The sequence below is a fragment of the Armigeres subalbatus genome, chromosome 1 (assembly GCF_024139115.2).
Source record: "Armigeres subalbatus isolate Guangzhou_Male chromosome 1, GZ_Asu_2, whole genome shotgun sequence".
NCBI lineage: Eukaryota > Metazoa > Arthropoda > Insecta > Diptera > Culicidae > Armigeres > Armigeres subalbatus.
Genome location: NC_085139.1, coordinates 163,810,279 through 163,836,342, shown reverse-complemented (window position 1 = coordinate 163,836,342; position 26,064 = coordinate 163,810,279). Strand labels below are relative to the sequence as shown.

General features: G+C 38.7%; 3 protein-coding genes across 3 annotated transcripts; 1 reads left to right on the top strand and 2 right to left on the bottom strand.

Moving 5' to 3' along the window:
• Window positions 1-1,628: 1,628 nt before the first annotated feature.
• Window positions 1,629-3,578, top strand: LOC134205473 (uncharacterized). Its single transcript, XM_062680740.1, has 2 exons — window positions 1,629-2,937; window positions 3,028-3,578. The coding sequence occupies exon 2, from the start codon at window positions 3,037-3,039 to the stop codon at window positions 3,508-3,510; it is 474 nt and encodes a 157-aa protein (XP_062536724.1). The 5' UTR covers window positions 1,629-2,937; window positions 3,028-3,036; the 3' UTR covers window positions 3,511-3,578.
• On the bottom strand, window positions 3,519-18,624 carry LOC134205472 (mpv17-like protein). The gene is made up of 4 exons (XM_062680739.1): window positions 18,336-18,624; window positions 4,022-4,155; window positions 3,822-3,953; window positions 3,519-3,760 (listed from the first exon to the last, which is right to left on the bottom strand). Exons 1-4 carry the CDS (start codon window positions 18,466-18,468, stop codon window positions 3,593-3,595), a joined length of 567 nt encoding a protein of 188 aa, XP_062536723.1. The 5' UTR covers window positions 18,469-18,624; the 3' UTR covers window positions 3,519-3,592.
• A 1,371-nt stretch (window positions 18,625-19,995) lies between these two features.
• LOC134205471 (mpv17-like protein) lies at window positions 19,996-22,822 on the bottom strand. Its single transcript, XM_062680737.1, has 5 exons — window positions 22,664-22,822; window positions 21,284-21,466; window positions 21,083-21,216; window positions 20,582-20,713; window positions 19,996-20,522 (listed from the first exon to the last, which is right to left on the bottom strand). The coding sequence occupies exons 2-5, from the start codon at window positions 21,405-21,407 to the stop codon at window positions 20,334-20,336; spliced, it is 579 nt and encodes a 192-aa protein (XP_062536721.1). The 5' UTR covers window positions 21,408-21,466; window positions 22,664-22,822; the 3' UTR covers window positions 19,996-20,333.
• Window positions 22,823-26,064: the final 3,242 nt, after the last annotated feature.

The window sequence follows — 26,064 nt, the reverse complement described above, 5'->3', positions numbered from 1 at the left end:
TCCTTCTTTGAAATTTAGCTCCCCTATCCTCGCCAGCAAAAGATGTTCCGGACAGCGACGACAGCGACAATCTTTATCTAGTAACTAAAATATCTTTTCATAGTATTGCCGATTTCACCAATTTGAAGAGTTATGTGTAGATTGTGATCTCCCCGCTTCTTTTTCTCACACGCACTCTCATTTCGGGTTGATCGATTTTTGTTACTGAAATTTACCCAATTATAACCCATTACTCGTTAGTCACATGTAAGCGTGTACACTAAATCGATTCCCGCCATGATTTGACGTCTATTTGTTTTCAGATTGAGCCCTCACGCACAAATATTATACACGGAAAATCAAACTTTTTTGAGTGTATTGAGTGTGAGAAGAAGATGACTGTGAGAAAAAAAATCTCGCAAAACTCTTATGAAGTGCAAAAAGCGCAATACATTATAGTTACGCTGAATAGCAGCAGGATATGCGTTCTCTGTTCTCAAACCCATAGTCCACCGTTTGTCATAATGACAAATATTTGTCAAGTTTATCCGGACATTCTATCAGACTGATTAGAAATCGACATGGATTTTAGGCTGATTTGACACATATTTGTCATCATGACAAACAGTGTACTGAGGGCTTGACGCTTCCAAGAACTGCACCGTCGAATTAAGTACCGGAAGTACGCAGATTTCGCTGGCTGCTGTGCGTACATCAATATCAACTCAATCTCCGCTGATATGTGAGCGCTCTGTCCGGCAGCGATTGTAACGGTGGGACTATAGTCGGTCATTACACAGTTTGTGACAATAGATGACTGATGACGATACATTTTTTCCTCTTTGCAATAAGCTACGTCCCAGCCTTTCGTGAGACTTTTTTTTTTCAATGTTTCCGTTTTGCATTTGGTCCTTTTCAAATGTTTCGCGCAAAAGGTTTTATTAAAATGGCTCAGTAAATGTCGAGCACCGATGAATGTTTATGTTTATGAAGCCCTTGTTTTGTTTGCCATTATTTACTCTCCATGCAAAATATTTACAAAAAAAAATATTGTTTTTTGGTGGAGAATATTTTCAAAATACTGAAATAATGAGAAATTGTGTGGTTCCCAGATGTGATCAGAGAAATAAGCAAAATCCGAAAAGGGCAATGTTTAATGTTCCAATAAAGGTAAGGTTGGTTGTTGACTTTTCATCTACTATGTTGTAGGCCTCGTAGGATAAGCTTCTTATGTTTATCATAGGACCTAGAACTGCTCAGCAAATGGCAAGCAGTACTTCCTGTGCATCGACCTTTCAAAGAATTCGACCGGGTTTGCGAACAACATTTCCGGGAGGAGGACATTCTTCGCTATTGGGAGCATAATATCAATGGAAAGATCGAACGGATTGAGCGCAATAAACAGTCTCTGAAACCGAATAGTGTGCCACACGCAAGAAAATTGACCCCTTAAATGTATGTGTAATTTCTCATACTTTTCTAAAAGACACCTTCTCATTAAATTTATTTGATTCTAATAACCACCATACGTCCGGCACATACCTTGTATTTGACAAACTACTGAATTAAATAACTAATTAAAAGTCCCCTATGCATTCACCGACCAACTCGACAACCATCAGAAACGCTCATCAAAGTTGATGACAAGATGATAAAAAATGGCGTCCCGTGAAAATTTTCACTTGAGTGCGTTAGGAGATTAGCGGTTCCGTATCGTTTGCAATTGATTTTTGTGTGATTTGGTAAGTAACTTAATATATTCAATATAGGACGATTGGAGTTTTATTTGTAGAATTTGTAATTATGGGTCCCGCTATTTGCATACGTCGAAGAAAGTCAACCGGAGTCATTGTTTGTATCTCATGTACCACCATGCACTCCTGCTCTAGCAAGCAGTTTTCCATTCGGAACACGACAACTGATGCCAATATCGATCCACACAACCGTATACTTCCCATCGTCAAGATCCAGCAGCGTCTAGAAGCCGATCTAAAAGCCAAACACAACCGGAACTCGCAGAGGGCATGTGGGAATTGAGCAGCTCATTGGATAACTACAGGCACTGTTGAATTTACTTCCACGTGACACGGAAGCACCATTTGCCTTTTTCAGAAAAAAATATTTAAAGCTCTTTTCAGTGGAATGTATTCAACCGTCTAAGATGATTGCGTTTCATAAGATCAGCGGGAGAATAAAAGAGACAACCAGTGCCACGCAACGCTGATCTGTGCCACCTTAGTAAAGTCTAGCTCATTGGAGTTAAGTAACCTTCATTTAATTCCACCAATTATTTCGATATCTTAGCAAATACGTATTTCGACCACAACTGTGTGGTCGTCTTCAGTGTCTCGTACTTGACTCGACTTACGATAATTGTTGGAATTAAATAGAGGCTACTTAACTCGTCTTAGACGGTTGACCATTTGCCTACCAGCTTTCTTTTCGCAAAAATATGTTGCTTCATCCGTCGGATGACTCGCTGCCGCTATCTATGCAATAAAGTACAGGATCAGCAAAGGTCACTCCAAAAACCTCACAAATTATGCAAGCAAACATTTAATCAATAAATTATCTGTCGTCCATTATATTTGTAGTTTCGATTGAAAAAATCAAATATTCCAAAAAAAAAACAGTATATGAACACGAAAATCCAGCGATTAGAATCATTTTCCTTACACATATACTCCATAAGCTGAATTTTTCAAAAGTATGGGTCATTTTTATGGATTCTATTTTGTTAACCCATGTATTTGATAAAAATTCATACTGGCGACAATTCATTAATATCACACATACTTATCATGAGTACAACCCCATTGCAAAAATCCATGTGGGTTGGCACATGAATTGAATGGCCTTTTTTGCTTGAGTGCAGTATTCGTGGAGGTAGAAGAAACGCCGGAAGAATCGCCTAAACGAAAACAAAAGAAAACAGACACTGAGAGTAGTAAATCCAAGGTAAATGACGGACCAGTATATGAAGAGCACAGATCCGTTTACAGATTTTATAAACAATTATAAATTATTTCAATATTTGTTCTAATGCAGAGATTAAAAATGGATGGACGCAAAGAAGTAGTAAACACAACCGTCGTTTGCACTACAACTGAATCCAGTGGAAACACGTTACACCTATCGATAGAAAACGTAGTCGGAGCAGAACCAGAACAACCAAGTGAACCTGACGTGAGCGAAATTGAAGTGGCTCCGTTGGAACACACGGATTTCGAGGCATTGTATGATGAAGTGTACGAAGTGGAACTGCCTTCAACTCTTTGGGGAATCCATCGGGACGTGGAAAAAACTTTCATTTGCTTCTCCGAATTCAGCAAAGACACAATGAATGTGCGGAAGTATTTGTTTATTGACCGTTACCTGCAGTACCGGATGGCCGTTGGCCAACGAGTTATGAAACATGGAACCCTGCCTACGGGATCCACTGAATCCATCTCCGACCTGCTGACCAAACTCGACGACGTTAGAATAAGGAAAGTGATTATCAAAGGAAGCAGTTCGGTTCTAGGACCTTAACTCTGCAGTAAATTAACGTAAGTCGTAAACATTTATTTAATAACTAACTTTAATGTTTTATCTCTTAAGCCTTTGTTTTATCTTAAATGATCGATTTCGATTGCTGGAGCTTCTCAAGCTCCAGTTGTTTCATGTAAGCGAGAAATATGGTCCACAAGAGACTACACATACTTACGAAGGGAACGCGATTTTTTTCTGGCACTACGGAGAAATTGAAGGTTTGCAGCAAAGGCCAAATACATATGGCCACCTGAAACGAAACGAAACGAAATAATATTTAAATTCTAAAACATTACGAAATCCTTTCCTACCTTGTAAGTTGGTGGAACCTTAGCTTTGACTTCCTCGAAAGATTCTTTGACCGTCTTGGATTCGAGAAGGCTCATCCCAAAGTAGAAACATGTCATTGCTAGCGGTGTATAGCTAACTTGTTCCGTGAGAGCCTATGGGAAGTAAAGTACAATTCCAAAATTAGTGCTTATTATTGATTGATAATTGTGATTTTTTTTGCCTTTGCGATAGCTGATTTCAATGTCTGTGCTGGCCACATTATGGATGCCAGTCTTATCCAACAATAGAGGCTTGGTGCTACAACAAATCCGCCGTATACGAGGAACCTGAAACATTTCATCCAGTCCAAATCTCCTGCAATTTAGGAAAGTGATAAATAAAAATAATTGATGAGGGGCTTCAAAATGTTGTTCAAATGGTAGTGTCGAGACCCTATGCGGTATGATGTGCGGCTACAAAGCAAGACCATGATGAAGGTGGTTGAGTTCGATTCCCGACTTTCTCGACTTACTTGAGCATAAAAGCATTTTTATTTTAGTTTTTTTTTTAATTTTTTTTAACTGACTATTTGCTAATTATCTAATACATACATTCATTTCTTAGACTAGGTGTTCCGTGTTTTCTTAACACTATCATCCTTATTTGCTATGTAACATTTTTAGTTATTATATAATACATTTCAATTGCCTCTGGCAGTTAGATTTTTCCTCTGGTTGAATTGAATCATATAGGAATTACAATGTTTTCAACTTAATCTACACTTAACCTAGTTTATACTAAGGGTACAAGGAGCTAATCGTTGCAATAGAAGATTGCAACGATTTATGTCTATAATTGGAAATTATTTTGTTGGACATTTGTTGCAATGTCTCAATATTAGAAATTCTATGAAGTTCATTGGTACTAATATATCACGAAGGCAACTTCAGAATCATTTTCCAAATTTTATTTTGAATCCTCTGAAGTGCCTTCTTTCTGGTATTGCATCAACTAGTCCATACACAGCATACAACATGGCTGGTCTAAAAATTTGTTTGTAAATCAAAAGTTTGTTCTTAAGACAAAGTTTTGATTTTCTGTTAATAAGTGGATATAAACACTTATATTTGTTACATTTGGCTTGAATGTGATTTTTAAAAGTTAATTTTTGATCTAGCAGAAGTCCTAAATATTTCGCTTCGCTAGACTAATTAATTGGAACCCATTCATACTGACAATATGTTGAAGCATCGAAGCAATCATTGAATTAGCAACATCATTCCAAACAATCCATTTTCGTTGCTATGCACATTTGCTCAGCAACCTGTATTATAATCTAGTTACCTGAAATAAAAATTGTTTCATTAGTAGTTCAAACCTGGGATCAAACCTAATCGGAACCAAACGTGTTAAATTATTTTTTCTCCCGAGAAATTGTTCCTTGCGTCAGAACCTCGAACAGGTTGTGGGCCCAGCGGAAAGCTCCCAATCGAAAAATTAAACAGTGAAGATTTTTTGACGTAAACTACGTCTAAGGGGAAGACTGGGATACAGGGTGTAAAATGAAAATTTCGGGACCGTCACGAAATCATTATTATTATTATTTATTCAGAATAAGGCCGAAGTGGCCTGTGCGGTGTATAAGAGTCTTCTCCATTCGGCTCGGTCCATGGCTCGGTCACGAAATCATGTAAGATTTAAAACATTAATAGGTCCTTTATCTTTCAATGGATTTTAAAGATTTATATATCAATCGATTCGCAAACTCCCTAGCCAAGGTCAAGGGGGTTGACGGTACTGAAGATAATATTCATCTGTGTATCATATCACATTTGGAGCACTTCAGTGCGCTTCTAACGATTCACAGTGGATCGGCTGCAGACTGAGCCCCTGATCGTATGTCCCGACATACTTATGAGGTATAGCTGTTTACATGGAGGATCCGCTAGGGCTCATTAGCATTCTCCAAGGGGTCGGGAAATTAACCAATTTCTCGTCAACCGGAAGTAGCGAACCTAACGCGTGGCCACAGGTAGGATAAAACGTAATATAGATTGAAATTAAGAAGTCATGAATCAGCGTTATGGAATTTGAATACGTGGTACGGTAACGTTTTGTCAAAGCATCTAGGAAAGATATTGACATGCAATACTTTATCAATAACAAATGTAGGTACCATGTTCATAAAAAAAATCTTGGGTACCATTTTGATTAGTCACTATTGCGGGTCGGTTGGTTTCTTGGCACTTTAACACGTGCTCCGGATTAATGTACGATTTATTCGCTCCAGTGTCTATCAAGAAATCAAGACTTGTAGCGAATAAACGGTATAAAATTGTTTACGTCGTTGAGAGATCGTCTTCCTCTAAGCGAAAATTTGACACGATGGGTTGCATCGCTCTACCTTGCACATTGTCATCATCATCTTCATCGTCGTCGTCGTCGAAGAGAGGCAGAAGAAAAAGCAGAGATGGAGCTATAAACGAAAAAAAGGGAATGATAAAAGGAGAAAGCAGATATTGATAGATAGAGGAAGGGCAGAGGATTTGTAAGGCAATACTTAACAATTCTTTTAGAGTTTTATACATACTGTATCTAACAATGACGAAAACACTAATAAGGCAACAAAACTGTATAACAGCGGTTCTCAACCTTTTTCTTGAGAGGTATCCCTTGTAACTTTTGCATTTATTGAGGTTGTTCGCTGTAATTTAAAATAAGCGTAACTCTCAAGAAAAATTGATGTGAAAACTAACCGGATATATGACTCCAAAAAGTTGTCTGAAATAATCGTTAATCCGTGAAACTTTCCAATTAATATTAAGTTTATGTATCAAGCTTCTTACAAGACTTTAGGGACTTTAAACTCCGAGCGTCTTGAAAAAGGCTACCAAGCATCTTGAAAAGAGGTTTCTGAGCATGCTGAAAGGAGGCCCGTCTCTTAAACGGAGGCCTTTGAGTATGTTGAAAGAGGACTTCCAAGCCCCTTGAAAGAAGAATTTCGCGCCTCTTGAAAAAAAACTTTCGCGTCTCTTGACTGGAGGTTTCCGAGCTCCTGGAAGGAGGCTTCCGGGCCTCTTGAAAGGAGGCTTCCGGGCCTCTTGAAAGGAGGCTTCCGGGCCTCTTGAAAGGAGGCTTCCGGGCCTCTTAAAAGGAGGCTTCCGGGCCTCTTGAAAGGAGGCTTCCGGGCCTCTCGAAAGGAGGCTTCCGGGCCTCTTGAAAGGAGGCTTCCGGGCCTCTTGAAAGGAGGCTTCCGGGCCTCTTGAAAGGAGGCTTCCGGGCCTCTTGAAAGGAGGCTTCCGGGCCTCTTGAAAGGAGGCTTCCGGGCCCCTTAAAAGGAGGCTTCCGGGCCTCTTGAAAGGAGGCTTCCGGGCCTTTTGAAAGGAGGCTTCCGGGCTTCTTGAAAGGAGGCTTCCGGGCTTCTTGAAAGAAGGCTTCCGGGCCTCTTGAAAGGAGGCTTCCGGGCCTCTTGAAAGGAGGCTTCCGGGCTTCTTGAAGGCTTCTTGAAAGAAGGCTTCCGGGCTTCTTGAAAGGAGGCTTCCGGGCCTCTTGAAAGGAGGCTTCCGGGCCTCTTGAAAGGAGGCTTCCGGGCCTCTTGAAAGGATGCCTTCGAGCCTCCTGAAAGTAGGCTTCCGGGCCTCTTGAAAGGAGGCTTCCGGGCCTCTTGAAAGGATGCTTTCGAGCCTCCTGAAAGTAGGCTTCCGGACCTCTTGAAAGGAGGCTTCCGGGCCTCTTGAAAGGAGGCTTCCGGGCCTCTTGAGAGGAGGCTTCCGAGCCTCTTAAAATGAGGCTTTCAAGCCTCTTGAAAGAATGCTTTCAAGCCTCTGGAAAGAAGGCTTCCAAGCCTCTCGAAAGAAGGTTTCCGAGCCTCTTGAAAGGAAGCTCCCGAACCTGTTGAAAGGAGGCTTCCGAACCTTAGAAAGGAGGCTTCCGAACCTCTTGAAAGGGGGCTTCCGAGTCTCCTGAAAAAGGGTTTCGGAGTCTTTCGAAAGAGGCTTACGAGCAGCTTGGAAGAAGGCTTTCGAGACATTTAGAAGGAGGCTTCCGTGCCTATTGTAAGCAGGCTTCGGAGTCTTTCGAAAAGAGACTTCCGAGCCACTTAGAAGAAGGTCTCTTTCAACGAAGGTATTGAGCTTTACGGACAAAGGCCTCCATGTCTCTCAAATGGAGACTTCCAAACCTTTAGATTGTAGATTTTAGTTCAGAAGCACATTCTTGACATCTTATTCAACATTTTGTCTCGATCAGGTAGATCACATTAAAGATTTTTTAAATTTGATCATTCGACGTTTTGTCTTGTTGATCTTTGCCCCAAAGCTCTTCATACACGGTGCTGGCAGGATTCAAATGTCTTTGATTTACTGATCCTTATTTTTTTCTTAACGTGATTTTTTTAACAATAATAAGTTTATCACTTACTGATCCCCATGCATATTATGTACTATAACAAGTTTTAGAAACAAAAATTATCAAAAATTTACCAATAAGATTTTATTGAATTAGTTCTACAGGAGACGAGCCTGACTCGGGCTGAAAGTCTCCCTAATAAAGACAATTAAGAAAAATAGTTCTACATCCGCCATTACCCTTTTTTGCCATCGGAGGTACCCCCAGGGGTACCTGTACCCCAGGTTGACAACCGCTGCTGTATAAGATATTTGTGTTGAAACTGAACAGACAACCGATAACAATACAATGACAATAACAGATCTAAAATATAAAAGACAAGTTGTGTTTTACATTAATTTTACAACACACAATAAAAGAAATGACTCAATAAATAATCAACGCCTACTGCACATACAAACAATACTGACATATTCAAATTTACATTTTAGCTAGACTTTGTCCTATGTGACTGACTTGACTGACAAAACAACATTCCTGAAAGTTTTCAAGAGGATTATGTTAGCTGATTCCCACCGTCCGGAGTTCATTTGGTCAAAGTAGACTAGTTCTTCCGGCATAAATACTTGTCAACTTTCAAACCCATCACGCATACCCTATGCAGCGCGTTCCAATGCTTGGTAATTGCCTACTTTTAGGGTATTATCAATTGTTGAACTGGAATGTATGAATGGGGTGGCCCAGCTACTAGACAGTGGGGTCCCTACTCCCTCACAGAATGGGATATGTTGCTAAAGCTGGGTAGTAGTGTCGGTGAGATAGTTCCGCAGCCGACGACGGACGATTGGAGAAACGGTGACGAAAAAACGTTGGCCACGAACACGAACCATGGTGGATGAGAGTCTTTACGGGCTCAAACTTGATAGTTTGTATACGTACATTTTGATTTATGTGGTCGATATCGTTGTTGTATGCAGAACAGAGCAGGATTACCCAGAACTAGTAGCAGTTTTGAGTAAGAACTTTCGAATTGTGGAATTGGGCGATTTGAAGTTTTTCCTGAGAATTCGAATTCGACAGCTGGCTGACCGATATGTTCTATAAGTATGACTTATAAGTCAGCAGTCTTATGTGCTGAAGACATTATCAAGGTTCAACATGGAAAATTGCAAAGTCTCTCGTGTACATATGACAAGCGGATTCGTACAACAAAAGGAGGAGGATAGTGAACCGCTGCCAGATCAGATGCACAATAATACCAAAGTCTTGTAGGTGCTTTGCTATACATAGCTGTCAATACACGCCCTGACATTGCTATAGCATCTTCCGAGAAAGAAGCGTTTTATGCACAGCTAGAGCTGACCTTAGATGTTTACTGCGGGACGTCAAAATCATCGGCAACCAGGGTTTGCAGAAATCGCTTTCAATAATATCTATAGAACAACGATAAATGAAACGCAAAAACTGTTTCGAATCATAACAAGCCATGATAACAACTTGTACACAAGTGCGAAAAAACAGAATCGGATAGGCAGCCCCCACAGAGAAGTGATGATTCTCGCTTTGTTTTCGCTCATTTTATGTTGGGGACCGCATAGCTGTGTAGAATAAGTTGAAATGCATCTTCAGAACCAGCGATCCCCGCTTTCGGAGCTTTTAAAAAGAAATTTATCATGAGATATAGCCTCCCGAATCAGTTTTTTTATCAGGACAGATTGCGAAAAAAGTCTCTCGCTGTATGCTACATATCGTATATGTATACAGATATGATAAGTGAGAGGCTTTTTCATTCTCGTTTGGATACAATCCCTGTAGGCAACACAAACACTCAGGTTTGAAAAGAGGAAATGTATAGACTGGTGATCGGCACTTCCCCCGGAACAGACAAAATTCGATTTTTGAGTGGAAAAAGCGCCAGCAAGAAGAGCGAGACCGTGAAGAGACGCTGCAACTGTACCGCGCTAATAACGCACGAAAGTTCTATGAGATGTTAAACCGTTAACGTAAGGGCTACGTGCCACAGCCCGATATGTGTAAGGACATAAACGAGAACCTTCTTACGAACGAGCGTGAGGTGAGCGAATCGTCACCTACTCTCTCTCTCGATCCCGATCCTTCAATGTTTTCAGTTGTTCAGCAATGATGTTGTTTCTTGACATTGTTCTACCGATTTCTCTTGCTGTTATATATTCTAATCTCACTTTGATGGGATCTTGCCCTCCGACAGCGTGTAGTACGTTCAATGGTGTAGTTCTAGTTAGGCCAGTCGCTTTTTGTAGACATTGGTTGTTAACCGTCTCCAGTTTCTTTAAATTTGTTTGGCAGGCGTTGTTATGTGCCGTGCATCCGTATTACACCACGCTGCGAATAAATACTTCATACAATCTTTGTTGTTAACCTCTGTAAGATTCTTGGCTTTTACTAGGATACCGAAATCATCGGTAAACTGCACTAGCTCGACATCTTCAACCATTATGCTGTGCAATCCAAGCGTATAAATATTGAATAGAGTGGGAGACATAACGTCTCCCTGAGGTAATCCATTGCTCACTATTCTTGCATCCAGTTCTCATCGTCAGTTGTAACCTACGATTCTTTAGGAAAGATTCAATCCAAATTTGTATTTCATTTGGTACTCTTAAATCGACCAGTATTTCGCCTAATTTGTCCGTTTTCACTGCATTGAATGCATTGGACAGGTCGATTGCAACAAGTGCTACCACTTTTGCTTCTCTTTTCGCCTTTTTAATGTTGTTGATGAGATATGCCACACAAGTCGAAGTTGACATGTGACGTCGGAATCCGAATGATTTTGAAGGAAGTATGTTTTTCTCCTCCAGGAAATTCTGTAGCTTTTGGAGAACTGCTGTATTCGCAACTTTTGTGATAGTCGGAACTAGTGATATAGGCCGCTTGCCTTCCGGAGTCGATTGATCCCGATCGGGTTTTGGTACTGGGACGATTTTAATCACCTTTAAGGCGCCTCTGTGCCACATGTTGTTGATATCCTTGACGATTGCGTCAGTAGCCTCCGCACTTAGGCTAGATAACGTTTCGTAGGAGATGAGATCCACCCCTGGAGCTGATCTCTTGTTTTTACTTGAGACGATGGTTTTCCATGTTTCCCTGGTGATTAGAGGAAACTCAACAATATTTCCGTAGCTTCCAGTTTGTACCACATTGTGTCCCTCGAAGTGTGTATCTAAGAAGGCCTCAGCAGCCTCTTTGACGTCGAATAATAAGTTGTTCTCCTTTCTTCGCCTTTTGTGACCCGTCATCATTCCCACCTTTTGCCACAGTTCTTTGGAAGTAGTGAAAGGGTTTATTTCGTCTGCCAGTCCTTCGAATTTCTGCCTGATTTCTTCCCGCTTAAGCCTTTGGAATATTGCTGCCTTTTTTTTTGAATAACAAGAGATTCTCCTGACTTGATGTTCGGTTTAATACACGTCGTGCCTCCGTTTTGTCCCGCCACGCTCGATCAACTTGATCCGACCACCAATACTTCGGAGTTCGAGTAGTTTGGAATTTATTCCATCTCGTGATTTCTCTGTTCTTACTTATTAGATCTTCCACATGCTTGATATCAGTTGAATCCAAAGCGGAAATGCTTTTCAGAACTTCCTTCCTGTTAATGTACACATGTGATCTGCTCTCTTCACTTTTTCCCAGCACAATTTTTATCACCATGTGATGTCCACCTATGCTCCAATCCGTAACTGTCCAATTTATTTCTTGATATATATTCGGCGTGCAGAAAGTGATATCTACGGCAGTGGATCTCCTATCCGTTTGTACTGGAACAAAGGTGGGCGTTCCTTTTCCAGGCCAGGCCTTTTCCCTTGTTATCGCAACGTTCATCTTCCCATGCTTGATGGTGGGCGTTGAAATCGCCTCCAATTACAGCTTTGGGGAATTTGTCTGCGAAATCTATGATAGTGTTGATGTCTTTGTTGAAGTCGTCTAGCGTGATGGATGGGCTTATATAAACGGATAGAACCGTCATATTTTTGGGTAACACTTCAATGCACACAGCCTGGGTCATACCCGTAATTGTAATTAGTCGATAGCAATATCGCTGCTCCACCATATCCATCCGATCTTGAATCGGTGATTGTATGGTATCCGGTTATATTGTACTTGTTGGTATTTGTGTGGTTCTCATTTGTCCAAACCTCTGACAGTATTCCTATGTCTATGCCCTCACTTGTCATTATTCTATGTATTTCAGCCCTATTTTTAGAAAGACTTTGAACATTAGATTGAATTATTTTTAAGTTATTTGAGTTGTTGAATGTGATTTAATTATTCCTAGTTTATACTTCTTGATCAGCTTCAGACTGGATCATTATTCTGTACTACAACATTGGCTAAGTCGAAATATTTCGTTGTGCATTCGTTAAAATGTGCTTTAGCAGTTTCATTACTTTCCAACTTTTGGTGTAATTGGTGTAATTGACGTAATTGGTGTAGAAGCTAATAAGATCTGCGTGACGCATCTCTTCCGCTCTTCTGATTTCAGTTTGTGCTTTAGCTTCCACTTTTTCCCGTGTCTGCCTCAGAACCTTTTCCCATTTCTCCTGTTGTCCTACTACGTGCCGGTTATTCAAGCCCATGCCGACTGTGTTGGTGCTGACAGTAGCCTCGGATAACAAGCTGTTCCGTTCTTCAGTGGTCTTCAGTGCCTTCGTTGCCAAAACATGTTGTTCCTTTGTGTCGCTTCGTTGACGTTTCCCATTCATTTTCGATTTCTGTTGCTCCTTTAGCTCTTTTTCAATTTCAATCGCTGCTTTGATTGCCTTCCTTTCCTGGTTTGTTTTAATCCATTCTTCTCTTAGTGGATTCTTCCATTGGAAGCTTCCACTAGTCACGTTTGCAAACGAGTTTGAAACCGTGGGGAACTCGTCCAGATGGTTCAGTGGTTCATAGGGATTTTCCGATACGGTTGGTATGATTTCCCTCGCTTCCGTGTATGTGATGTTCTTCCTAGCCATGAGCCCTTTGATTTTGGCTTGTCATCAGGGATGCCAGGAGATATTTTCAAATGTCTTCACAGTTGAGTAAAAATGTCTTCAAATGTCTTCAATATCAAAATTATGATTATCAGTGAAAAAAATTTCAAAATCCAATAGATTTGTTATTCCAATCATCTCCTTGTTTTATGTATCGTTTATTTTTACACAATTACAAATTGTTGGAATTCAAGAGAATATTCTTTTAAATCTTCATGAGTAAGGGAAATGACTTTCCCTTGGTTTTTCTAATGAGTCTTTAAATATAATTCCAACGGATTTTTCTAACTGAATTGCCTTGTGGAATTTTGCTGAATTTATTTTTGAAGAATTGCCTGTAGCGATTCGGAACAATTCACCGTGAAATATCTCCAAGTATTTGCATAATAACTCATAACTTGCATAAGATTTTCTGATGAAATTTCCTGAAGAATTTCTGGAGAAACTTCTGGATAAATTCCTGATGAATTTTTCGGAGACTTTCTAAAGGAATCCCTGAAGGAATTTCCGGAGGAATTGCTGTTGGAACATTCAAAGGATTTTCTGAAGGAACTTTCAGAAAAAAATCTGAAAGAACTTCCGGATGAAATGCTAATGGAACTTCCGGAGGTATTACAGGAGAATTCCTGGAGGATTTTCCTGAGGACTTCCTGAAGGATTATCCTGAGCAATTACTGAAAGGGTTTCTGAAGAAATGTCTGAAGAATCTTCCGGAAGAACTTTTTGGAGGAATTTTTTGAGGTAGGGTAACCGTACCCTTAGTGGAGGTAGCACCAATAGTGGAGGTAGTGGGGTTTTAATGAGATTTATCATATTTATACACTTTACGATGGTTTCAGTTGATGCGTCGTGCTTTAAATATCCTGTTAAATGCAACTTATCTTAAGATTTCGATTGAAAAACTATTGAAAACAATGATTTTCCTTAACAAAATTGACTTCCTTGCACCTATAGTGGTGCAACTGTACCAATAGTGGCGAGTCTCATAAGAAACCAATGGATAGCACCACTATAGGAACCAAAATTAATTTTTACCGCCACTAAAGGAACAGTGTACCCATAGTGGTGCAAGCAATATTTGGTAAATGTTGATGTTAAATGACATCTATCTCATTTTTGTTAGCAAATTTATTAGTTTATCTATTGATTAAAATATCAAAGCTGTAAATTTCCCATAATTATCAATTTTTAAAAAATATTTTCTTTTGTCGATCTACTAATACCTCCACTATTGGTACCGTTACCCTATTGCTCAGGAATATTGCGCAGGAATTTCCGAAATAATTACTGGAGGAAATATTAGAGAAATTCCAGAGTATAGTTTAAGAGGTATTATTGGAGAATCTTTCGGCAACATTCTCGGAGCATCTTCAAGAGGAATTCCTGGAGAAACTTCCGAAAGGATTCTTAGAGGAATTTCCGAACGAATGCCTGCAGGAGCTTCGAGAGCAATTCCTGAAAGATCTGCTAAAGGAAGTCGTGAAAGAAACAAACTGAGGAATTTCTGAAGGAGCGACTGGAGGAATTTCCGACGGAATTCTTGGAGGATCTAACGGAGAAATTTCTGGACGAACTTATAAAGGAGCTGCCAGAAGTTCTTCCAAAGGAAACTCTGAAGAAATTTTCTGAAAAATCTCTAAAGAAATTGCTGGACGAATTCCTGGAGGAATTTCATGGGAAATTTCAGAAAGAATTCCAGAGATGTATTTACTGGAAAAATTCTTAGAGGAATTCCCAGTTAAAATATTGAAAGAGTGCCCAAAAATATTTCTTGAAAAAATATCAAAGGAATTCAAGGAAGAATTCAACAAGGAACTGTAACGAGTTTACCCCGAACTTTTTTTAATAAAAAACTCTGGAAATTAAGAAATTTCTCTGATTTTTTTTTTCAGAATATTCTCCTGAACAAATAAAAATAATTTACGGTGGCTATTCTGAGAAATATCCATTGAACTCCTGAAAAATTTCAATTTCTTGTCGACATTCGTAAGAATTTTCTATGGAAACTAAAGAAAATTTTCTGAGAAAATGAAACTAATTTCCTGTGAAAATTTTCGAAAAAATGTGAACATGGGTAAACATGGGAAATCCGAAGAGACATCCCTCAACTTCCAAATACAAATGATACTCCGGATTTGTATTTGAAAGACAGAAAGACAGACAAATTTAGACAAATTTCTTGTGGAAGTAAACATGAATTCTTTGTAGGAGTTCAGATGATTTTCCTGCAAGAACTTAGAAAAAAAATTGTGAAAATAAAGATAAATTTCTCGTTTAATTTTTGGGGGAATTTCTTTACTGCCCATACTTAAATTATTATAAATTTCCAAGATAATTGGAAAAGAATTTCCAATTTCAATTCTCTTGAAATTTTATGAGAAATTCCTCGGACTATTAATGGGAAATTCTCTTTATTTTACACGATTTTTGGGCTCAAAATGAGATGTTACAAAGCCCAAAACTTGCCTTAATATGTCTTAAAAAATAATATTATTTTTACTTATTTAGGGTCTGTCTCATTTGGAGAATTAAACTTAAAAGTGACAGTTCGAAAATTAAAAAATCACCCCGTTATAAGAATGGCTGGTGCTACCCAGCAATTCCAATAGGACATCGATGGAAAATGATTCGATATCTGTCAAAAGTAATCTTGCTCTGCGAGCAGGGTTATTTGATAATTATTGAAATGTCACTTTTAAGTTTAATTTCAGTTTAATTATCCAATTGAGACAGACCCTTAGACTTTTACCAGAATTACCAAGAAAAATTTAAGCGAATGCTGCTATCGGAAATTTTTAACCAGCACATAACTAAAATGTGTTGCAATTGTCAACCTTATCAACCGACTAGTGTAAATGTGTTTTTACGTATGAAATTTCAAGAAACATTAGTCTATTATGTATAACTTTTGAAATATTTAAATGATCTGCATATAGAAGTCACAAAATTTATAAGTTAGTCATCAAATTATATTTTCTATTCGCTGGCTTATTGATTGTCTTCAAGTATCTTTAAATAAGAAGGTAAGTCTTCAAATATTTTGAAAAGTCTTCAAAATGTCTTCATGAAATAAATGTCTTCACAGAGATTCAAATGTCTTCAAATCGAAGACATGTCTTCAAATCTGGCATCCCTGCTTGTCGTTCCCTTTCCGGGCATTTGTTGTCTTTCGATGAATTTTTCGATGAGTTGCAGTTGGCGCATTTGGTCTTATTCTTGCACTGTACGTATTCCTCACTTGTGTCGTGTTGCTCAGTGCAATTCTCACACCGTCGACGACCTTTGCAGTTACTCTCTCGATGATTAAATCTCAAGCACTTCCCGCAAACGATAACCCTTTGGTAGAAAGGCCGAACTGTGCTTTTGCAGCAAAAGAGTCGAACTGAATCTGGTAGCTGATTGGCTCGAAATGAGACACTGACTCTTGTTGTAGGTATTTTTTCTGCCGTTCGTGTTAGTCGTCTGACTCCTAGAACTGGTACGTCGCAATCGATGCCATCGAGTATGTCGTCGTCTGTTATCTCCTCAGGGATTCCTGAGATGACTCCTGTTATCGCCACCAAATGTTTCGGTACATAGGCTCGATAGGGCGAATCTACTGCGTTGAGCGCTTCGACCATTTGATTTGCCTTCTCAAAGTTGCTCAGGTAGACCATGATTCTTCGTGCGCCAGTGTATTTCATGTCTGTCACGTATTTGTTGAATTTTTCATGTTTTCGAATCATCAAACCCACGGTGTACTTGTTGATCTTGCTGTCCTTGTCCTTCAGCTCCATGTAAACCCTGTACGGCGGACTGTCTTTGCATGTGAAGGTGAAGTTTTCTCGTGTAGTGGCTTCAAATACCAACTTCGTAACCCATCATTTAGTGACGGATCAGGTGGATCTTTCGACCCCATCATTGCTTCCCTCTTCTCTTCCTCTCTCTTCTTCACACTTTTTCTTCTATTGAAATCAATATGGCGTCTCTTCCACCGGTTAATCAATTTTTGCTACCAATCTAGCGTATTTCCGATCAGTTGCTATTATCTACGTTCACTACCAAATCGTTTTTTATACACTGTTATTATCACTCCGTTATGAATCACTTCCACTTCTGTATGAAATTATTTTCGAGACGATCGCGTACACACTTAGTTTTTATTTCTGCAGCTCGGCAAAAATCCGCACAGCCGTGCGCCAGCAAAATAAAAAAACTGATATTTCAGCAAAAATGGCGTTTGTTAGCTGATTTTCGGCAAAATGTTTGCTGATTTTCAGCAATTTTGACAGAAATCTCGGCAAAAAACATGTTTACTGGGGCACGGCTGTGCGAATCTCGGTAAAAGTTCAACATTTTGCTGAGATCCCGGTGAAAAAAATTAAGTGTGTAACAACAATCCTTCACCATAGCAAACTTTCATCCACGATCCGAAAAAAATCTCGCATTTTGGCAAGTTGCACCAGCTTTTGGGAGAACCATCCATCGTTCACACCGCTAAAATCGGAACACTGCGGTGGGCCGGGTACGTAGCCAGAATGTCGGACATTAATCCGGTGAAAATGGTTCTCGACGGCGATCCGGCAGAAACAAATAGGCGAAGTGCGCAGCGAGCAAGATGGATCGACCAGGTGGAAGACGATATGCGGTGCTGTCGCAGACTGCGCGGTTGGCGACGTGCAACCATGGACCGTTCCGAATGGAGAAGACTTTTATGCACTGCACAGGCCACTGCACTCTGTGAGAAAATAATATAAGCTATTTCTTAAGCGCAAAACACGTTAAAAACACTCAAACATATTGTTTAGTTTTTTTCTGGCACGAAAAAGACATCAACACCGCTAGGTGGATTAATCAGGTTTTTTTTTGAAAGAGTGTCACTTGGAAAATTTACTTCACATTATCAGGTCAATTTTCCATGCTTCTACTTTCAATCTCTATTCAGACAGCCGTCAACCCCTAGCGAATTATCACGTGCCACAAGCGGAAAACGTTTTGTAAACATTTTCAACTTCCACACGAGATCGCATGTGAAGATCGTGCACGGCATGACGCATGCCAAACGAGAAACATTGGCTGCGCGCCAAGTTCACTGCCACGGCGTAGGTCTAACGGTTGAACGTTATGATTGTACTTTAATTTCACGGTCAATCGTCCTTCGCAAGTGTCTTCCTAAAAAGGCACATTTTTCCCTTTGATTTAATTGAAAGCCTTACGCACTCCAATGGGTTCCGGTGACCGACTGTTGAATCAGGCATCCCGTTGGCCACAATATGCTGTAGGTCACCATCCCACGAACGACGGGATATTTATTCAGGAACACTCGCGTGCGATTAAGTAGAATTGGAAGCATTTTGACTATTATCACCTTGGGGACTATCACAAATTTGCAATTATTTACTATTTTCTTATTACGTAAACATATTATTTGCACAGCCTAGATTCGACCGCGACGTTATTACTCTGGTAATTTTTGAACACTGTTCGTTGGTTGTAAACTGATTGTCAAATACTGAAGTCATGATTCGCAATCCTACAAATAGTGCGCATGCGGAGTGAAGGTTCTTAGTAATAGTTGTTTCAGATTCGATTTTACTACCTTCTATCTGTTGAAGAAAACGATGTTCACCATAGTCAAATTTTTCTTCGCATATTGGAGACTGTGATGATGTCGGATTGTATCGTAGAGATTAAAATATTCGTTCGATTATGAATTAGTACCGTCAACTAGGGCGATAATGGGTTTGGGGCAGATTGAACAATCTGTAGGTTCGGACAAGTAAATCGTTCAAAAAGGTCTCATATATTTTAGTTTTCTTGTTTTTCGATATATTAATTCTATTATACAGACATTCTAAGTTATCGAAACAGTGACCTCATTCCGTCTATTGTCACCCCTGATAACGGTATTCAAACAAATGTGATCAAAAATAATTTCAACTGATTCAATAATGCGTATTCACTCTACGCAATTTCATTCATTCATTGATTTAGCTTACATCTAAACAGTGAGTCAACAATTTGACGCCCCAATACACGGTTTGAGGCCACATATATCCATTATCAATTGCGTCCACGCTCGCCGAGTCGTTTTGTAACTTGTCCATTCGTCTATCTCACTGTGCTCCACGTCTTATTGTTCCAACTGGATCAGAAGCGAACGCCATCTTTGCAGGTTTATTGTCCAGCATTCCTGTAGCATACCCTGCCCATCGTATTAGTCCAAATTTTGTCAGAGAATCGAAATCTGGCATGTGAATGTTATGCTAATAAAAATCAAGATGTAACAACACAATAGGGTCTTCAAACTTTTATAACAATCGACGAGTGTGTAGGGAAAAGTGGGGCAAGATCGCCATATGGAGCAAGACAGCCATCGTTGATTATGACTTAAGTGAGCATTATATTCACATTATTATTACGAAGAATGGAATGTTAAAGGGCTATACAACTGAAAAACGCACTTTGACAACCTCACTTGTTCTTGAAATAGGTTTAGTTTAGTTAAAATCCGAATTTTCTTATAATTTTATAGGAAGCCAAAATAATTCATTTTCAGCACAAATTAATATTAAATCTCTGGATATACGTCGACTTGGGGATGTATTGCCAACTGTTTGCCTAATCGGACTATGGGCTCAAAATTGATGGTCTTAATACTATTTTTACTATGCACGAGAAGGACTCCATTACCGCTAGGGTGGTTAATTAGTTATTTTCCTTTAAAACAGAAGGAAATATTGAGCTTATTTATAACAAAAAAATCAACAAAGATGCGAATGAATTGGGACATTTTATGTGTTATGTCGAAAAAGAGGCCTGGTTTTTAGGTGGTTCTAAGGGATATCGTGCCAGTATAGAAAAATAAAAAAATCTGAAATGTAATACACATACGACGCTTGGCATCCGTGGCTTATATTGTCTTATTTTCAACATTTTCGATACATTTTCTTTTTTTGCTTGTCTAGTAATAAATATTAAACTTGCTGGTTCATAACCCGCTTAAAACTGATTGAACTACATTTCATGTAAATAACAATCCCTCTTAACAAATAAACAGAAATATCTTTGGTTACCCTACAGTGCGTCCCCTTTATGTGTTGAAATCACAACCACCATAAAATGTTTTAAAAATGTTCGCGGGCTAGTGGTTTACAGGTTTTTGTACAAAATTTTATCTGCTTTGTTACGATGGTACGATTACGAACAATCATTGGCTTACGCGATGGCTTCTTGCTGCTGTATGTTTATTGAAGAGGTCTGCCTTGCCTCTGCAGATCGCTGCTTCATGTATGCCAGAAACGTGGTCCACATTAAACTGCATATGCTCACGAACGGAACCCGGTTGTGTTCCGCTATGAGAGTAAAGTTTATTGTCTGTATCACTGGCCAAACGCAAATTCCGACCTGAAATTTGGTTGTGTTATAAGTTTATTGATTGGTTTGGGTTCGATATAGGAACTCACTTTATAGGTGTCAGGAAATTTCTTTTTGACTTCCCCGACTGCTTCATCGACTGTTTTCTGCTCCAACAAACTCATTCCAAAGAAGAAGCTCGCCCCGGCAAATGGTCCATAACTGAATTGCTCTACTATTGCCTGTAAGTGGAGAGATTGTTGAAAACGGTGTGAAACAATAGAAATTTCTGATGAACAATAAAATCTGTTAACGTTTTTCCTTAACGAATGTTTCATATACATCATAATTCATAATCATCGATGAAGAAACAACCGCGAACGCCTGCTCCTCCTTTAAAACTTCATATGTAGGGGAAAGTTGGGCAAGATGGTCACTAGGGGCGCAATTGTATGGAAAAAATGTACATGACGCCCCACATCCTAATGGCCACCATAAGCGATAACCCTTGTAAAATAATGAAACTCCTTCGAATTCTGCTGATTTGTCCATGAAACACCTTTATGATGCCCTGTCTTTGACATGGCTAAAAAATGTATCGCACAACTCACTTTTGTTAGTCCTGATTTTAGATTCATTGTGGGCCACATATGACTAGACATTCTAATCCATCCATATAGCGTGGGAGCTACAAAGAACGTTCCGAATACAGCAAAGTTTAGGAACTGCCTGTAGTCATATGTCTCTAAAAGTAAAAAAATATGTATGTATTAGGAATCAACATTGCATTTCTGGGATGTAATAATACTCACGCCAGTTCTTCCCATCTATTGTTTGTTGTACAAAGCAACCTGTTGGCCATATAATACTGTATGTTGCCATTCCTTTGACAATAGGATACTTAACAAATGCATTTCTTATGACTGAGAGACTCATTCTTCTTATTTTACTATCTGTATCAACAATTAAAATAAAGAAAATGCTGCTGTCGAAATCTGAAATATAGAGTGAAGAATTTAGGATATAATAAAAGTTTGTGTTGTAATGGATATTATGAACTCTATGTTAATTGTACTTAGACAAATATTGATAGTAAATAATCTATACTCCTAACTGGGATAAGCTTAGAAGAAAATATACAATTATGAGATCGTCAAAGATTCTTTCTTGTCTTCCTCTATGTAGTTATAATAAAAAATATCGCTAAAATACTATATCACTCGATTCAGCAAAAAAAAATGCACTGAATCTGTCCGTATAGGCTACATGTACCAGTTGTTGCTAAAGCACCAGTTGTCGCACTAGTGCTTTATACGTCAATTGGCCAATCAAATCACCGCAAACCAAGTTGATATCGATAAAGCATATGATACGATAACACCTTTGATCTCCTCCAAAACAAGCAAAGCATAATTGTAAAAATTGATTTTGCTTAATTTTTGACGTCCTTTGCACCAGTTGTCGCTCTAGTGGTCCCTATTTGGCCAATCTTATAAGAAAACAATGGGATTTGCCAAATAAGGAACCAAAATTAAGAATAGTGCCACAACTGGTGCATGCGTTCCTATTATGGATTAATAAATTTTGAGGTTAATAACAAATTTTATTGTGGTTTTCACAGCTGCTCTAAGGAGCAGGAAGTAAAGCCTTTCCCTTGATATTAAAAGTTCACCCACATGCCTTTTACTTATTTAAAAAAAAATAGTTCTTCTTATGTATGGCGACAATTGGTACACCCACCCTATTCTCCAAATTCCTTTTAGCACATTTTTGCAAATTAAATGAGGTTTGTTACTATTATTGAACATCACTTCTGTTTGGCCCTGGTCAAAGATTGAATATAAAATATTCGATAGGAATAGTTGCAATGTGAACATATAAATTTTGTGATATAAACCTTTTCAGGAGTTAGCAGCATTATATCGCAATAAAAAATTGATCAAAACAACTTTCATTCACTAATTCATGCTTACAAATGGCAACGACGAACTGTTTACATGTGTACTAAGAACGCACGTGCTCATCGATGTATGTGTTAGTGTAAACATGTGTTACTGAATGGATGCATTTTCGACGGAGCAGAGTAGAAATACAACTTTAGAGATAAGAGCCATGACCTTGCTTTCTGATTTTGGCGAAGTATGATTCGTTATGGCAAACTAAACATATTATACAGAACACATCGCACATACCTTGTAGAACTAAATGCACTGTTTCTCAATTGCAACACTTCTAGTGACTATTGCAATTAAATGATATAAAATTGGCCTAAAAGTGCCAAAAGATTGCAAGCTTTTCTTTGTATCGCGGAATGTGACATAAGACTGACGGTGATGATGCGTCACAGGCTATCATACCACCTTAACGCAGTGTGCCCAGCAGTTGATTGCTCTGTTCGGATGTATTGCCAACTCCGACAGAATACAGCATTGAAGGCCTAATTACAGTAGCGTGTACTAAGTCGTTGCGCTAGTGTTGCGTCGACAAGATGTTCTGGATCTAATATTTATTTACGGCACGTGCCAATAAAATTAGAATGAAAATAAAAGCTAAATTAGCTAGGGGAACAGACGGCTTATTGGCAGGTTTTGTTCTATTATTGGCAGGGGGTTTTTGTCGACCGAATTTTATGAAATTTGGTCACAAAATTCTTTGATATGCAAAGAATGTTTGGGCCAAATTTGAGCATAATCAGTCATAAAAAAAACCCCTGCCAATAATAGAACAAAACCTGCCAAAGCCGTCATTACCCCTATTTGATTATCATGGTACAGTTTTGAGTGTATTCTCTTGAAATATTTGAATATTTACCGTTATGCAGTGCTGAAATGAAGTGCATTTCTCAGCTTAATTTTGTTCAGAACGAAAACGGCCGTTCACTCGATCTTCTTTGGGTTGCTACTAAGGCAGTTTTCACTACAATAGACCAATGCAAGATCTTGATCTAACCTCACTTATTTGACAGTTCACAGAGCTTGTTTACAAGGTGTTAGAAGAAAAATCGATGAGGAGAAAATTAAAATTCATATTTTTAGTTTAAAATTGCTGCGATCCGAATATTTCAATGATATTCTTTGCATTCAGCATGAAATCAATCGCAAAGGACATCTACATGCGAATAAAATGACGAAACAATTTTATCGGAAGCTTCGCCAGAGGCTAAGTCCCGGTGAAAAAGCTCTGTGAACTGTCAACCTACGTCATCATGCACTGGTCTATTTAACGGAGGCTCCCTAACTACTCGTAAACCCACCGATTCGGCACCTCTCTCTACTAATTGAAATAAACAGCTTTTCGTCAGTCTTGTACATATACTGATATAAGAAAATAAAGTACTACGACCATACGCGTAACTAGAGTCTCGGTCTAGGGGGGGCCATGGCACCAGCTGGTGGGATGTAATTTTCAAAGGCGATTTAAAGCACTGTGCACATGGATTGCAATAGAAATTGTTTGACTAAGTTTATCGCTCATTCGTCCTAGAACTAACATAAAAAAAATCGCGAATAATACAATTGATTTCCAATGATGCTGTGATTGCTTCAAAACGCTGTGTCTGTTGCAACTTGTCTTCTCCATGTTACTAAATGTGGATAAGTGTGTAATCTAAGATTCAAGAATCTTCTTCGAATTATCTATAAATGAAATTCGATATGAGTATATTTCTGAAAGTTTTCAAGCATTTCCATGATTACTTAATGCATAAAGATCTCGATTATTTTGAAACTTTAAATTTTTGAAACTTTTTAGATGTGGAATAAAGTCCATGAGTCATAAAATTATAAGTCATAAATCAAATTCCAGAAAAACATAGGGTTTTTGTAGTTACTGACGTTAGGAAGAGGCTTTATTATGGTTTTCTGACTAGGTGAGAGATTTCTCTGCTAAAATCAAAGAGACTTGAAAAGCAACTAAATCGATCTGAATTGTGCTGCAAAAGAAATGTTTTCTGATAACTGATTTCTAAATCTAATTTTTTTTTTATCCTAAAAAACAAATTCTAACTGAAGCAGGCACAAAAGATCCTTATGAAATCGCCAAAAAATTAAATGGAACAAGATCTTTTGAGGATTATAAAAATATTTCTTTAATGCAATCTCTGTTGTGAGTGCGAAGGTTGCCTACACACTTATTCTCGATTCTCTTGTTCGGTAATTTTTTTACGGTTTTGCTCCGTAAACCATGAAAACTACCGAGAAAGTCAGCTATTTCAATTGATTTTAGCTAAAAAATCGAGAAAATGTTCCCGGGGGTCCAACTTAAATATTTCGATGCTTTGCTGAACAAATGGTCATAGATGTGATAACGCAACAAAAAATATGTTTATAGAATTCATAATCAAAATTAAGAAATATGTAGGAAATATGTAAATGAAATAAAAACTGACTAAGTTGGAATTACTTTTCAAAATTTTCTGGGGGGGCCACAAGTAGGTCTGGAGGGGGCCAGCTCGCCCCTCGCTCCCCCCCCTTATTTACGCCAATGACTACGACTTGTAAAATAGTATTTACACTTTATATACTTTGGTTTTGTTTACAAATGTACGTACGCTAAATATTGTGATTTTGGACCCCCACCAACCCGATCAAAAATGCATAACAAAATTATAACAAGGGGAGTTATTTATTTCAGAAAAATAATGTAACAAAATGTGTTATAAAATTGGCTGGTTAGTTGTTAAAATAACAAAAAATATATCAAAATTCCTTGTAGCCGTAACATAATTATATCAGAGGTTGTTACCTTCATTTCAGCATTAAAACAACCGTTGATATGATTATGAGGTACAAAAATCTACTTCCATGGTAATTGCCTACATCACGTATAAAAATGTTGTACGCTACAACGCCGGATTTCCATCCATAATGTAGGCAATTAACTTTGTACTAGCCGATATCGAACATAGATTCAAGTTATACTGGAGGTGATTACCTCCGCTTTTTTCCAATATCAACAAAAAATGTAGGCAATATTTTGTGTAAATATACATAACTAATGTTGTTATAATTTTGATATGAAGTAAAACTAGCCGTATACACATTTTTATCGAATTATCCAATTATAACACACGTTGTTTTAAATAACAACCATTGATAGAATTGAGTTATAATTTAGTTATGGATTCCTGATCGGGAAGACCCCCACCCTCCCTCTTGGGGGCCGTCCACAAAGTACGTCACGCTCCTAGGGGGGAGGGGGGGTTTCGAGCAGCGTGACGACTCATACAAAAATGTTAGAGGTTTAATACAAAAAGTGTGACGAAGGGGGGGGGGGGGGTCCAAAATCACCCATTTTTGCGTGACGTACTTTATGGATCTTCCCTTGTAACGTTTTGCCTTTCTCGTACAACAAAGTTGTACCGAAAGGCTATCATTTCACTCCAAAATCGAACTTTTTATAGAAGTCTCGGAGACCCATGATGTTATACACCGATCGACTCAGCTCGTCGAACTAAACAAATGTCTGTCTGTCCGTGTGTGTGTGTGCACACGAAAACCGAAAAACATTAGCCACTTTTCAAATAGTAAGTTTCAACCGATTTACTCGCAACAATTTGCATTCGACATGGGGACAAAGCCTTGTTCATCACTAT

What these genes read in the sequence shown, in the direction of transcription:
- LOC134205473 (XM_062680740.1), top strand. Translation starts at nt 3,037, where the DNA reads ATGGATGGACGCAAAGAAGTAGTAAACACAACCGTCGTTTGCACTACA.
- LOC134205472 (XM_062680739.1), bottom strand. Translation starts at nt 18,468, where the DNA reads ATGCTTCCAATTCTACTTAATCGCACGCGAGTGTTCCTGAATAAATAT. An exon ending in GGTCACCGGAACCCATTGGA is followed by an intron (nt 4,156 to 18,335) that starts GTGCGTAAGGCT and finishes CCTAAATTGCAG; the next exon opens with GAGATTTGGACTGGATGAAA. An exon ending in TGAAATCAGCTATCGCAAAG is followed by an intron (nt 3,954 to 4,021) that starts GCAAAAAAAATC and finishes TACTTCCCATAG; the next exon opens with GCTCTCACGGAACAAGTTAG.
- LOC134205471 (XM_062680737.1), bottom strand. Translation starts at nt 21,407, where the DNA reads ATGAGTCTCTCAGTCATAAGAAATGCATTTGTTAAGTATCCTATTGTC. An exon ending in TAAAATCAGGACTAACAAAA is followed by an intron (nt 20,714 to 21,082) that starts GTGAGTTGTGCG and finishes CTCCACTTACAG; the next exon opens with GCAATAGTAGAGCAATTCAG. An exon ending in AATTTCCTGACACCTATAAA is followed by an intron (nt 20,523 to 20,581) that starts GTGAGTTCCTAT and finishes ACCAAATTTCAG; the next exon opens with GTCGGAATTTGCGTTTGGCC.